Here is a 15,887-nt window from a genome sequence, read left to right on the forward strand (position 1 = left end):
TTGTTTATATTCGTAAGAAAAAAGTGTTCCGAATTTGTGGAATTCAAGGGTCAAAGTAATTCTTCAAGAACTTCATATAAAAGTTAAAATTTGCAGATGTTCGATACAGCATTCGAAAGATCGCAAGAAAAGCTTTCAAATGAAGGTAAAAGCGAATCATTAAGTTCAATTATCCATGTGCTAAGATTTTTTGAACATTGGTCGATCTGGAAACCGTTCCGAATATGTGGGATGACTGTACATATTTGTTGATAAAGCGCACAGTTATCTTATAATAACCAGGTGAGTTGGTACAAAGTGTTTTTTTTTGCAATTTGATAATATTTCAATAAAAGACAAAACCCCGACAAATAATATGTTTGAAGTGCCGACAAAATTTCCGACTTTTTTCACTTTTAGAATTTTGTAAATCGGACTGTTAATTGCCTCTTAAATTTAATTTTTTGTTAAAATGAGTTTTTCTCAGTCACTAACTCTCATCTTACAACTCGCGATATCTCGGCAACTATTGGTTCGATTTTCATTGCAACAAAATGAAACCTTGGTGTTTGTGATAAAAATAGTTTTGCAATTTAAAATTCTTGCCAAACATTTGAATATGTTCGAAATATGTGTGTCAGTAATTTTAAAATAAAAATTTGAATTTATTTCAATTGGGGTAAAATAGAAATTTTTACAAAGTTTCATTTAAATAATACAGAATTTAATCATTTAAAATTCATAAACCAACATAAAATAATAAAAAAATATCCTGTACTGTTTGAATGTTTAATATTTCTATATTTTCAAATATTTGTTGGTTACAGAATAATAGTTGTTGATATTATTTGTATGAAAATTTCAATTCCGAATTATGGAAATGGTGTTATAAACAAACATATCTTCTGGTGAAACATCTAATTAACAGCGCGAATCATCATGCGTGATTTTTTGAGGCCGTAGTAATCGCGTCTGAAAGAGTTCCAGGCTATTCCAGTTATATTTGTGCCTTGCATATGTCTTCCATTTAATGCACTGCCATTATCCCTGTAAATAAAATTATGAATGCATCTGTACTTTTTTTTACGAAATTTTGAAACTTCTTACGCGTGACTACATTGTCGATACCACCATGCTCCATAACGTTCAACTGCACAGTTTACTGCGCTTGGATCATTTTTTTGATCGAATGTTGTAAAGTTCTTGCCAAGGTGTATTTCTGTCAACGAATCACCTGCACTGCCACTAAACGCTCCCAAGCTGCGCAGTAGATATTTCTCCTTAGGTCCTGCCACCAGGAAATCGCTGTACTTTGCAACAGCCCGGATTCCGTCCCAATCTTCAACTATTACGTGCAGCTCGTAACGCATCGAATAGGTCAGTTCGTGAATCTGCTTCAATCCCAGCCAAAACTCTCCAAACATGTTGCCGAACCCACGCTCGTACTCGTCCCAATCTCGATAGAAATGCACCGATCCGTCGTAGCGATTCTGGATCACGATCCAACCGCCACCTTCGTACTCTTGGTCACAGAGCACTTCGAATGGCTCTCGGAATCCCGGTTGAGGATGAATTAGCTGGACACCCGAAAAACGGTTGGTTGCCATTGAGCAAGTTCGCTGCAGATTGCCGGAAGCTTGTAAGCTAGAGCTGTTTGCTTGTACATCGCTGAAAGTGGAATGAAGCAGCAATCGAGCATTGCACAATTGCAATCAACAACAGCACTTCGCTTAACGTTAAAGAAAGCATGGTGTAAGCACTGATTTCTCAATTTGGAGATCCGACTGCTTTTATATCAAACCTGGTCTATTGTTGGTTGAATTTACTGATAAGTTTGTTTAATCGCTATCGTTGTGATTACGCAGTTTTTCTGTTATCAAGCTTATTGTTTAAGGATGGATCCGGTATTAGTTCACACGGAACCTTATTCTGCGTTCTTTTTTGGTTTTATTAAAAAAAAACAACCGAACAACTTGAAACTAATGAGGCCATTGCAAATTTTAGTTTCATGTTTTTATCCCCCCACCCCCTTTCAAAAGCTCCAAAAAAAATGGGTATAGGAAAAAATGAAAACACTGTTTACAATGGCTTGTAAACAGTTGGGGATACATTGAATTACAATTAAGTCTGCATTTTTAATCAAATTGAGCATTTTGAAGATTTTTTAAAAATAACTTTGGCAAAAACTAAAAACTAAAAACTAAAAACTAAAAACTAAAAACTAAAACTAAAAACTAAAAACTAAAAACTAAAAACTAAAAACTAAAAACTAAAAACTAAAAACTAAAAACTAAAAACTAAAAACTAAAAACTAAAAACTAAAAACTAAAAACTAAAAACTAAAAACTAAAAACTAAAAACTAAAAACTAAAAACTAAAAACTAAAAACTAAAAACTAAAAACTAAAAACTAAAAACTAAAAACTAAAAACTAAAAACTAAAAACTAAAAACTAAAAACTAAAAACTAAAAACTAAAAACTAAAAACTAAAAACTAAAAACTAAAAACTAAAAACTAAAAACTAAAAACTAAAAACTAAAAACTAAAAACTAAAAACTAAAAACTAAAAACTAAAAACTAAAAACTAAAAACTAAAAACTAAAAACTAAAAACTAAAAACTAAAAACTAAAAACTAAAAACTAAAAACTAAAAACTAAAAACTAAAAACTAAAAACTAAAACTAAAAACTAAAAACTAAAAACTAAAAACTAAAACTAAAAACTAAAAACTAAAAACTAAAAACTAAAAACTAAAAACTAAAAACTAAAAACTAAAAACTAAAACTAAAAACTAAAAACTAAAAACTAAAAACTAAAAACTAAAACTAAAAACTAAAAACTAAAAACTAAAAACTAAAAACTAAAAACTAAAAACTAAAAACTAAAAACTAAAAACTAAAAACTAAAAACTAAAAACTAAAAACTAAAAACTAAAAACTAAAAACTAAAAACTAAAAACTAAAAACTAAAAACTAAAAACTAAAAACTAAAAACTAAAAACTAAAAACTAAAAACTAAAAAAAAACTAAAAACTAAAAACTAAAAACTAAAAACTAAAAACTAAAAACTAAAAACTAAAAACTAAAAACTAAAAACTAAAAACTAAAAACTAAAAACTAAAAACTAAAAACTAAAAACTAAAAACTAAAAACTAAAAACTAAAAACTAAAAACTAAAAACTAAAAACTAAAAACTAAAAACTAAAAACTAAAAACTAAAAACTAAAAACTAAAAACTAAAAACTAAAAACTAAAAACTAAAAACTAAAAACTAAAAACTAAAAACTAAAAACTAAAAACTAAAAACTAAAAACTAAAAACTAAAAACTAAAAACTAAAAACTAAAAACTAAAAACTAAAAAAAATAAAATTTTAATATTTTAACTTTTGAAAATATCACGAAGTATCACTTTTCATACGTTACTCACTGTATGAATCAAACCTTCACCCGCAAAGTGCCATCTTCTCTTCCTACCCTAGCTACTCACAGAGAGAAAGAAAGAGAGTGCAGTGCAACGCTGGTACGCACTCGCTGGCATGTCCTCTAGTCGCTTCTACTAACAACAAACGGACACAGAACTCTCGTCGAAGGATGGTGCGCACACGACAAACGACGCATCCAACTGACGAAGAGACAACTCAATAGTTACACTCTGAGGGGTGCAAAAAAAAGAGACGGAGACATGTTGGTACAAGAAGCGATTTATTTATTTTTCAAATCAGATTTTAAAATTAAGAGGGGAAGTTCCGTTGGGACCTTCTTCGTTGGCTGTGCCAAGGTTGCCAAGGCATTTTACTTGTCTTTTGCTCCGGAAGAATCTTTGGTGTGTGTGGGGTGAAATCGAGAGCGCCTAAGCATTCATGTGGGTCCTTAATCCCTCCAGAGAGGGATTATATCACGGTTGGATTACTCGCTTCTCGGAAGCTGTGTTTAGATTTCTTAGTACATAAACTTTTTCTTGTTGAAATTTTCTCCGAAATAGCAAAAATCCTTCGTATATAAAGCGCCCAGATTTCCACCGGTCACGACTGCGTGGGCGCTCTTCCAGCGATCGTAAAAAGAAGCAGTTAAATAAGGATTTACGAAAATTAGAAGGATTATGTATTTAGTACACGAATCTGGCGTGCCAGCAGGAAACTCGCCCACCCCAAACGAGAGCGACAAGAGGCAAAATCGAGTAAGCTTTCTCTCTTCCTCTCACACTAACAGTCTAAAAAAAAAACGAGGAGCGAGTGATAACTTATCGGAAAAGCGATTGGCTAAATGCCGAAGGAAAACACACTAATCCCGATTTGCGAAGGTTTGCCTCCCCCCTCCCCCCCAAAACCCCGCCATTTTCCTCCCTTGCACTCGGTGAGAGTATCATCATCCTCACTCTCTTTGACGCCATTTCGCTCCCTCCTCAGCTGGGAAAAATCGGAGAGGATTTTCCAGCGTGCGTGGGTGGCAACCAGGGTGGTCTCTTTCTTTCTCGTTCGGAATTTCGGTCCTCGTTTTGGGTCATGTAATGCATTATTTACCGGATTTTGTATCTGCTGTAAGGATTTTGCTTTTCTGTTTTTTTTTTGTTGCTTCGGATTTTATGTTATGTATAGAGGATAATTTTATTAAGTGATTAGTGAAGGATTGATACGTTCCAAAATTGTTTGCCGTCTGCCAACAGTTCTGGAAAGCGCTTTCCCGTGAAATCTGAGCGTTATTTTTAATGAAAGTTAATTGCGCCCTAACGTTTTTTTCATGGCAAAACCGTTCGTTCATTAAAATGACCGGCTTTTTAGAACGGCTCTTTCATTGAATAAAAATCCAAATCATTACAAAACTAAAAACGAGGAAATTCTCTTGAAAACCAGAGGTCTTGGCCAATGCTTCCCAAACTATTTTGGCCAAGGCCCCACCATTCATACATCAATGTGTGTCCCGCGGCCCATCCAAGAACTTGTATGGCCCCATTAGTGGAGCTCAGTACCCACATTGGGAAACACTGGTGTAAGGGTCTCTATGTCAAGATTTCTACTCGAACCTAAAAGTTTGAAGGCTTGTATGGGGAGAGCACCCAAACTTGCATCTAGGATTTTGAAGAAATTGCGTTTATTTTCAGCAGAAATTTATTGATCAAATGGTAACATTTTATTTTGAGATAACAGTCTGCGAATTCTTTTCTACATTCTGTTCAATCGATAAAGTCTAGTGAACCGAGTTTTTTTTTCCAAAATCTTATTGGTTTTTTAAATGATCAATAGGTATTTTTTTGCTTTACTTTTTGACTAATTTTAAAAGGAAAGGAAACATCGGTTTGAAAGCTTTAAAGTGGTTTTTAAATATTGGCACGGAATTGGAGAGTAGTGGCCCAAGACCGAGTCCAATGGCAGCGCTTCTGAAAACAGCTCATGACCCGGAGGTTGTATGAGTAGTAAGTAGTAAGTAAATATTGACATGAGAAAGTTGTAACAGAACCCCAACGATATATGTTCATTAAGTTCCCAATTATATTGCTTGATGTTTTTGATGAAATAAGTCCCGACTATACACCCTGAACTGGGCATCGGTATACGAGAGGATAAAGAGCATGGTTCGGAAGTAAAATGGCACTGTGAATGGACGGAGAGGATAAATCCCGAAATTACCGAGAGTACTTTACTAAAATCAAAAAAAAATCAAACCATCCACATTAACGACCCCCGGGTCTTTTGTGGTCTCTATTGCAAGTTTCTGCTCGAACCTAGGAGTCCGAAGGCTTGAATGGGGAGAGCACCCAAACCTCTTTTACTCCAAGGAACCTTCCACCCCAGTGTTTGAACTGACGACCTTTGGATTGTGAGTTCAACCGCCGCCAGCGATTCCACCGGAGTAGGCTTGGTTTGGTGTGTTGTTTGTACTTATGGCATCGAGACGACTCTTACACCTGGAATGACTTAACGGCCTAACAACCAAGGCCGGGACCGACATTTTACTTCCTCATCCGATGGAATGTTGCAGCAGATGGGAATCGAACCCAGAATCATCAGGTTTTAACTTTGGGTGTAAGAAAACAGTCGTTTCGTTGGTGAACATTTTTAGGCATGAATTCGTTTCCTCGACGTGGATTGCCACCAGGAGTTTTCCGTTTCAAAAACAATTGGAGCAGATTTTTAACACCTTGGCATTCATTCTTCAACCTTTCAAAGATTCAAATTTAATAGATTGTTTTTGAAAATATTGGCTATCGAAATCAAAGGGTTCCAATGCAGACGACAAAAAGTATTCAAATTTTATCGAATATATTCACAATTATCCTGTGTCGTTGGATTTTGAATTAATCAGAATTCCACTTCAATTGAAGATATTTACAGATATTTACAAAGAACAGTTCGAAACTTTCATTGAAAGTACACACAATAAGAGTGAATTTACTTTGAATTTTTAAAATTCTTACACCCAGAACTGGACATCGGCATACGAGAGGATAAAGAGCACAATTTGGTAGTAAAATGGTACTGTATGCAGACTGAGAGGATAAATCCTGAAATTACCGAGAGTACTTTACTCATGGGTTCATCTTCAAAAAAAGTTCATCCACTAAAAAAAAAGTACCGGTACCGAGAATCGAACCCAAGACCTTAGGCATACTGAACTGTGTCTTTGCCGTATGGGCTTAATCACCATGGCTCGGTGATTAAGTGGCGGTCATTTGTCCATATAAGCCACTCAATAGGATGAACTGTTCCAATGAACAAATGAACACGCGAGAGGACTATACTTTCGCAAAATAGCACTTTCCTCGCGATTCTTTTCGTGAGGACTATCCCCTCGTTCTTTAACTTTGAGTGTAAGAATGATTTTTCGACAACCATTATGAAGCATATAATTTTGGCAATGTACACTTTATTTTATGAGAGAGAGAGTTGATATCGTTTTTTTTCAGATCAGGAACGTACTATTGCAGACCTCTTTCTGCGAGAAATTCGAAATGGCGAAGAAAAAACTGGTTTGATATTGCAAACTACTCACAACGTGAGTAGTTATTCGTTCATCAAACTTATGCTGAATACAAACACAAAGTCATAGCATTACAAATAGCAATAAAGGAAGGCCGTGTTGATATTGCAAGATTATTAATGAATATGTGTTGGACCGATACATATGGCATCACTTTATGAACATGCAAATGTAGTGGATCGAACCCAGGTCGACTGGGTGAGAGGCAACTACGCTTACCACGGTCCCGGCAAACATAATGTTAGTCAAATTCCGCTTTGTCACTCTTGCATGCAATTATTAACATTTATGATAACTCGGAACTCAGCCAACAAAATTCAACCAAGAGTGCCACAGCACGGTCAGTTAAACAAAACGTGATTGTTATCGAATTGTGGGCGTTTTTTTGAAAACATTCAATGTTTTTTAACCATAAGTGAGAATCCGGATATTATGCCAAATCAAAAAATATTTCATTGAAATTCAAGTCATCAATTCAATCAAGGAGGATTAGGTATTTTCCAGTTTTTCAAATCGACCAAATCTAACAAACTGTCGGCAGAATATCCAAGTGTGTAGAAGCAAAACAATAAATAGTTAAATAACGAAAACTTAAATTCACCTAACTTGTGTAATGTTTGTTGTTTAATATTATATGAATTTAGTTCCTATAAATCAACGTCGCACAATATGGTAGCTTTTAGAACAACTTTGATTGTGGTTACTGATGATTTAGCGGTTCCAAATCCAACTTTGGCTTCTGAAGACCTGGCGATTCTGACTGGACTTTCTAGTGTTTCGGATATGACGGCTTTTTTCCAATTCAACACTGAAAAGGGTAAATTTTCCACCCCGAAAGGCAAACGCACACGGAAAGAAATCTTCTGAAAAAAATTTCGATTTTGATGTAACTGTTTTCAAAATCGACAAAATTGTTTTTCAAAATCAGAAAAAAATGATGATTTTGAAAACATTCCACTGTTTACACTGCTTACAGGTTTTCTATCCGTGCAGAGAGTTAAGCACCATCGTCGTCCTCGTCGTCATCATCATCAACGTCACCAACAGAGAAGCTGCGATCGTTTTTTCCAATCTTGATGAAGGGTGTTTTCCCTGCAGAAAGGAAGTAATCAAATTAAACCGTCAGCAACGCTACCTCCCCGCCCTCCCACACTTGAAGTTCATTCTTCTAGTTTAATTGAAAGCGTATGGAAATGATTGTTGATTGCCGTTAGTTTCATGCTCTCTAGGATGTTGGAATAGTTGGGAAAGACAAAGTTTAGCGGTTCTTGGAAAAGTCACCTTTAACAAAATTGTAATTATTTCAAATTCCAAAAATTTCCGGGCTCAAAAACAAATAAAAAAAAAAACATGTAACCCCAAAGAGTCTGTGTTATATAATATTTAATCGGAATTCTCGGAATACTTTATATCAGCAATTCCCCACGAAAACAGCATGATTCGAAAAAAAATTAGCTGTCTCAGACGCAAAAGAAAGGTGATTAGTTTGGCTATTTAGGAAAAATAGTAAGAAGTTTCAAAAATCTAGTTTAACATTTGAAAAGGTCGTATGAAAACTTAAAATGCTGTTTGGAAGGTCTTGGGACCAAAGAGCCTATGTCTGAAAATATTTTTATCGGATTCTTTGGAAAATTTCACATAACATATAAAAAAATGGTGAAGCTATGTTTCGGTACTCTGAGATACGATTTTTTGAAAATAAAAACTGGATTTTTCGACGCGCTACGCGCAAAAATGGAAAATTGTCGAAAACGGAAAAATCGACTTTTTTCACTAAAACTGCGATAACTTGAAAATTTCAGCGATGACCTATACATGTTAGGGTACCAAAAGTTGCCCAGCCAATCTTTCGAAGGGATCCTGGAGAGTGCCTTAGGTTAGACTACACCTAGCACTCTTTTTGTCATTTATTAACATTTATAGTGCGCCATTGCATCGGAATGCATTGAAAACATCACAAGCGTTAAAGCGGCCAGGCCTACTGCGTAGAGCCGTATCGCAGAGATGACTCGTAATTGGGTTGAGTTTGAGCAATGAGTGTTCGAACAACAACACAATTCGTGCTTGCCATTTCATTGGGGCACATAACTTTTGTAGAAAAGATTGTGTCCCTTTCACACCTTATGTAAACTGTCATTTGAGGGAAAGGGATATTATTGTTTACAAAAGTTATGTGCCCTTTTGAAATGTTAAGCTCCAATTCTGAATCGACAGGGGAGGTTGTATTCGTTGGGAGCACCATCACAGCAAAAAAATAGTCATCCAGCTGCGTGTTAAAGGCCTGGGTGTAAAAAATTGAATTCTATGTAATTTTACACCCTGAAATATGTAGCCCATCAGTTTGGGAAACCTACTTGACTCAAATGTTAAGCTCATATATGCATTTATCCTTTCTAATCTTCATCGGTCTGATGGCCGAGTGGGTTAAGGCGCTATTCCTTACTGTTGGTGCTGGGTTTGAATCCCATCGGTTGCAACTTTTTTTTGTGTTTATACATGCAGTACATGCAGTGTGTAATATTAAGTGTCTTTTTTGACAAAGGTGATGTGCATGCTTTTGCATGCGATTTTACCATCGGGTTTTTTTCTGTGATGCTAAGAAGATTTGGTACTCCGGGACCCTCTGAGATGGGACATTGTATTCCCACGAATGCCCTGGACACTATTTGTCGTGGTTATAGCGCCACAACTCGCTCTCTGTAACAGTATTCTCAATTCCAGTCCACGCTCACCAAGTCGTCATTTAGCATTTTTGCTTACTAATCCAAAGGGCGGGGGATCGAACCCCGCCTCGAGCGACTTTGATTTTGCGTTCATATTTATCATTTCAATTTTATGTGTTCTTAACATTCTTGTTGGGAGCCGATGGGAATCGAACCCAGAACCATTCGCTTACTCGTTTACAATGCGAACACCGTAACCAGTCAGCCACGGTCCTGGCTCGTAAATTAATTTTTTAAACTTTTTTAATTTTTTAAAACAAGATTTTCAAAACAATATCTCTAATAAACAAGGGGAAAAATAAGGAAAAAATAACAAAAAGGTTACATTCTAAGAATCAGACTAGTTTTTGAATCAAACAACTCGGTTAATTTTACCAAACATGACATAATTGAAAAACTAACTTAATCCACCTATGTGGTTGTTGCCTTCCTCACTTTTTCTTAACATTTGGTGATATGATGGGTTTGGACACAAATTCTATCTATCTTCTATATATATGCAAAATTACGACGGCTTTGTTCGAACGCGAATCAATTCAACACGGAACGTCCGATCGAGGTGCTCTTTGTTGCGTTGGGTTCGTATGGTAAGTTCGTGAGTCCAAGGAAGGTTCTTACGCCAAAAAGTTACAACTTTGGCCACTCTGGAACCGATTCCGGAAAATTTTCAGATTGTATGGGAAAGGTTAAAATCAAGTTTTGATCACAGGAGGCTGAATAAGCAAAAAAGTCAAAAACGTCAACAAACGAAAAAAGGCAGAACGAAGTTTGTCAGGTAAGGCTTGTTTCTCAATAAAGAAATACACAAATGTCACTTAAGCGGTCATAACTTGAGATTGAGCGTTGTCAGATCTTCAATGTTTTGGACTCATTAGGAAAGTCTTTTGATTACCTAACCAACAATCGGTTGAAAGAAGGATCCGGACATAGTTTACATGCATTTATGTGAGATCCGGCATCAAAAAAGTACACAAATATCACTTAAGTGCTCATAACTTGAGACAGGGATGCCAGATCTTCAATGTATTGGACTCATTGGAAAGGTCTTTTGATTACCTATCCAACGATGGGTTGGATGATGGATCCGGACATAGTTTACATACGTTTAAGTGAGATCCGGCATAAAAAAAGTACATAAATATCACTTAAGTGGTCATAACTTGAGACAGGGTTGCCAGATCTTCAATGTATTGGACCCATTACAAAGGTGTTTTGATGACCTACCCAACGATGGGTTGGATAATGGATCCGGACATAGTTTACATACATTTATGTGAGATCCGGCATCAAAAAAGTACATAAATATCACTTAAGTGGTCATAACTTGAGACAGGGTTGCCAGATCTTCAATGTATTGGACTCATTGGAAAGGTCTTTTGATTACCTATCCAACGATGGGTTGGATGATGGATCCGGACATAGTTTACATACGTTTAAGTGAGATCCGGCATAAAAAAAGTACATAAATATCACTTAAGTGGTCATAACTTGAGACAGGGTTGCCAGATCTTCAATGTATTGGACTCATTGCAAATGTGTTTTGATGACCTACCCAACGATGGGTTGGATAATGGATCCGGACATAGTTTACATACATTTATGTGAGATCCGGCATCAAAAAAGTACATAAATATCACTTAAGTGGTCATAACTTGAGACAGGGTTGCCAGATCTTCAATGTATTGGACTCATTGGAAAGGTCTTTTGATTACCTATCCAACGATGGATTGGATGATGGATCCGGACATAGTTTACATACGTTTAAGTGAGATCCGGCATAAAAAAAGTACATAAATATCACTTAAGTGGTCATAACTTGAGACAGGGTTGCCAGATCTTCAATGTATTGGACTCATTGCAAAGGTGTTTTGATGACCTACCCAACGATGGGTTGTATAATGGATCCGGACATAGTTTACATACATTTATGTGAGATCCGGCATCAAAAAAGTACATAAATATCACTTAATCGGTCATAGCTTGAAACAGGGTTGCCAGAACTTCAATATTTTGGACTCGTTGGAAAGGTCTTTTGATAACCTAACCAACGATGGGTCGGGTGATGGGTCTGGACATATTTTACATGCATTTATGTGAGATCCGATTCGCAACTCTGACACTTTTATGTACGTAACTTTTGAACTATTAATCGGATCTTCAAACAATTCAATAGTGCAGTATGGAGCACCAAACCGGATCGAATGCAACTAATTTGACTCAAATCGGATCAGCCAGTGCCGAGAAAACTCGGCAAGAATTTTGAGCACCCAGGAAAATACGCACACACATACACACACACACACAGACATTTGTTCAGTTTTCGATTCTGAGTCGATAGGTATACATGAATATAGGTCTACGAGCTGTTTTTCAAAAGTTCATTTTTCGAGCAGGATCATAGCCTTACCTCAGTGAGGAAGGCAAAAGAGTGTTAAATCAGCCATTTCAAGAAAATATCTCTTATTGCACACATTGCCAGAGAAATGAAACTCGACAAAAGGGCCTCCGATGGTAAGCTCTTCACAAAATCATCAAGCTTGTGGAGGCCACTTTTCACCCTGACCATTTAAGTAATCAAGGGTAATTTGCTGAAAGTTTCCAGTCTTCACATGAGGTGACAAAATCAAAAATCGTTTCATGGTAGCCAAATTTGGCTGTTCAATAAGAAGCCTTCTTTCATTTCAGCCACAGTCCTTGGCCATCGTCGGCCAACGCAATTGAGTAGGTCCTGGGAATGCCAAATCCTCGTCGTGTGATTCCTGCGAGCTTGGTCCAGATCGGTCCCGGGCGATAAGAGCAACTCTCTTGCTTGTGGTGTGTGGGCCTTTTCCAAATCCCCTGGTCTTGATAACACCTTGGCGTACGGTCCTCGTCAGTTGCAGTTGCAGAGCGTGGCTTAATCACCAGGGAGATTAATTAAAAAGCTATTTCTGTAGGGGTAGGCGCGGGTTCAAAATCGGAATGACACCGCACCCTATAAAGAGCTGGAAAAGTGAGCCCGCCAGGTACTTGACTTGCAGTTGATGGATATCCAGTGGATATTATCCACCGACGAGAGTGGTGACACGTGCTGGATATTGAGCGGGACTCTTTTAATTCTGGGGGTGGGTGTGAGGTTGATGAAGTAGAAGGTTTTAGTGAAGATGTGAGATTGAGAGATTTGGACGATCTTGTTAAAATAAATTTGAAAGTTGAGGTCAGAACATTTAAGCCTAGTTATGGCGCAACTTCAAGCATACAATTTTGCCGACCGTTCATCAAAAAGGGTAGTTTGTTCAAAATTTTAGAACTTTAAAATGTTGCAAAAAAAAATTATAAATATATTTTTTTCTACTCCAACCAGTTTTCAATCAAACCTGATCTTCTGGAAACTAACAATCAAATCAAATTCCAGCCAAACGAATACGTATCCCAAATCTGGCCGTCAAAACATCACCTCCCGATTTTATAATTAAATTTAAACTGCCTCGCGGGTATTATTGTTTCACTCTACGGTTCAGATGGTTGCACCAGCCAGCAGCAGCCTCGACACGACGCAACACATCTGCCCACAGGAGAAGGCAGGGAGGGAGGAAGATTTTTCCAAAGTTATTATTTCATTCAGGCAGGTTTTGGGCAGGGTGAACATAACCTCAATTTTGCACTGTTCCCCTCCGCGTCATCGCGTATCCGACGTGCAACGGGCAAACTAACGAGGTTGGTTTGTGGTTGTTTTGATAAAAACAGTTTGCTCGGAATCGCAATTTGAAGGGCATGTCTGTCGGGGGGTGAAATGGTTTTCAAAATTAACAGAAGTTGATAAAAATCAGCTAAATGCTTTGGAAACGAAACTTATTTGTGTTTTTGATTATGCAAAACTTTGGCCTTTCTTATGATCAAAAAGACATTGAAGTGCTCTTCTATACAAAGGTCCATGCTATTTTTGGTAACTGTCCATTAGGATGACAAAAAAAAGTAGAAATTTTGGAAAATCCTAGGTGACATCCCCTACTAGCCAAATCGGAAAGGAATTAAAATGCAAAATGTATGGAGAAAGGCAACTTTTTCGAATTTTCCAGGTTTTGTACATTGCTTGAAATATTTGTCAAAAGTGAGTTCCTACACGGAGAAAAAAGTGTTTCCAAAATCGTGAACATGCGTTCATGAAAATGGGAACTACGAACTACGTGTTCAAATCCCATGGTACGGTTTTGAAAAAATAGAAGTTAAAACAATCTAAAATGCATCTTACTGCATTGATAATCATATTTAGCATGTTTGGGCTGGATTAAAAATATTTTGAATTTTTATGAAATTTCAATGCACAGCTCCGCAAAAACTTTTTTTTTCGCAAAACATAAAATTTTCCTTGGTCAAAATAATTAGACCCGTATTTTTTGTTTGGCCATTAGGGTGACCTACATCGTGCTAGGGTGATTCGAAAATGATAATTTTCGTCATTTTTCGCAAAAACCGCGTCATTTCAACCGATTTTAGCTGTCTTAGACGCAAAAGAAAGGTGATTAGTTTGGCTATTTGAGAAAAGTAAAAAGAAGTTTTAAAAATCTAGCTTAACATTTTAAAAAGTCTTATGAAAACTTAAAATGGCGTTTGACCGTGTCTGGATCAAACAGCCTATGTCAGAAAATATTTTTATCGGATTCCTCGGAAAATTTCACATAACATATAAAAAAATTGGCGATTTCGAACCGTACGATTCCGAGATATGATGATATGAAATTTTAAAGTTATCGCAGTTTTAGTGGAAAAAGTCGATTTTTTGCCGATTTCGTCATTTTCCTGTTTTTGCGCGTGGCGCGTCGAAAAACTCAGTTTTTATTTTCAAAAAATCATATCTCGGAAACGTACGGTTCGACATCGCCAATATTTTGATATGTTATGTGAAATTTTCCGAGGAATCCGATAAAAATATTTTCAGGCATAGGTTCTTTGGCCCAGATACCATCAAAACGAAATTTTTAAAGTTTCATTCGACGTTTTCAAATGTTAGGCTGGATTTTTCGGTCTTAAGACTTTTTTTCCTAAAAATACTAACTTATCGACTTTCATTTGCATCCAAAAGAACTGAAATCGGTTGAAATGAAGTGGAGAAATGATTTTTTGAAAAATGTGTGTTTTACTAAAATAACAAAAATGGCCTTTGTTGGGAACACCCTAGTACGGTGTAGGTCACCCTAATGGCCAAACAAAAAAAAGGCTCTTATTATTTTGGCCAAGGATCCTCAAGAAAAATGTTGAGCCCGATCAGAGAACTTTTTGTTCGGTTTAGGTTCTTTTTAATAGTTCGTCCATCCCGGGAATTCCCGGGGCAAAAATCCCGGGATTTTTTATAATTTGTCCTGGGAATTCTCGAAATTGAAAAAAAAAACAAATTTTGGCCCGGAAATATATTTTTTTAAAGAAAGAAATTAATAGTTGAATACATAATAATCGATAAGAATTTAAAAGCATTAAAATGTTTATACGGCATATATCAGCAATAATTTGGCTCATTAGTAAAAAAATAGTAAAAATATGTTTAATTTGTTTAAAGGGGTTACATGCATGTAGAAAATGCAAAAAAAAACTTATTACAGAAATTTTATTAATTCACCTAAAAGTTTCTTGTAGATATTTCATTATTAAACTGAGTAAGAGACGATTTAAGCACAAAATTTTGCCATGCTCAAAGCAAACTTCAAACATTGTGAACATTTTTTTTCTCAAGCTAGGATGGACCAAATTGGCTGAAATTGGGGACATGACCTCCCGTGTGCATGACGATGCCTGAATTTTGAATTTTGCGTATTTGAAAAATGCAAGAATCGAAAGCTCATAAAATATTTTTATCTTTTTAAAAAATAAACTTTTTTGAATATCGGCCTTCGTCAGGCACATGGAACCAGTTTAACGAGTGTTTACCAAAATTATGAGCCGATTTGGTCAAAGCATTGTTGAGATATCGTGGCACCCATTTTTTTAAACTGCCAACTTCAAATTGTTATATCTCGGCAATGGTACAACGAAAAGTTTTCAAATTTATGTTGTTGATAGATGAAAATATATATTTTAATGTCTTGAAAATAGATTTGAAAAAGTTTAAATGTGTCCTCATACCAACCTCTGCCATTTATGCCGATTTACATTGATGTAACCTCTTAAGCTTTTTAAAAGCTGTCGTATATGTTTAGATTGAAGTGTGGATTATCACCAATTAATATTATTGATATT

General features: G+C 36.1%; 1 protein-coding gene across 1 annotated transcript; it reads right to left on the bottom strand.

Annotated features, from left to right (window-relative positions):
- Positions 1 to 821: 821 nt before the first annotated feature.
- Positions 822 to 1,726, bottom strand: LOC6047132 (ficolin-1). Its single transcript, XM_038255800.1, has 2 exons — positions 1,087 to 1,726; positions 822 to 1,026 (listed from the first exon to the last, which is right to left on the bottom strand). The coding sequence occupies exons 1-2, from the start codon at positions 1,584 to 1,586 to the stop codon at positions 897 to 899; spliced, it is 630 nt and encodes a 209-aa protein (XP_038111728.1). The 5' UTR covers positions 1,587 to 1,726; the 3' UTR covers positions 822 to 896.
- Positions 1,727 to 15,887: the final 14,161 nt, after the last annotated feature.

Source organism: Culex quinquefasciatus, chromosome 2 (assembly GCF_015732765.1).
Source record: "Culex quinquefasciatus strain JHB chromosome 2, VPISU_Cqui_1.0_pri_paternal, whole genome shotgun sequence".
Classification (NCBI taxonomy): Eukaryota; Metazoa; Arthropoda; class Insecta; order Diptera; family Culicidae; genus Culex; species Culex quinquefasciatus.

Coding starts and splice junctions, on each gene's coding strand:
- LOC6047132 (XM_038255800.1), bottom strand. CDS start 1,586: ATGGCAACCAACCGTTTTTCGGGTGTCCAGCTAATTCATCCTCAACCG. Junction 1,027..1,086: donor TATCGACAATGTAGTCACGC/GTAAGAAGTTTC, acceptor TTTTATTTACAG/GGATAATGGCAGTGCATTAA.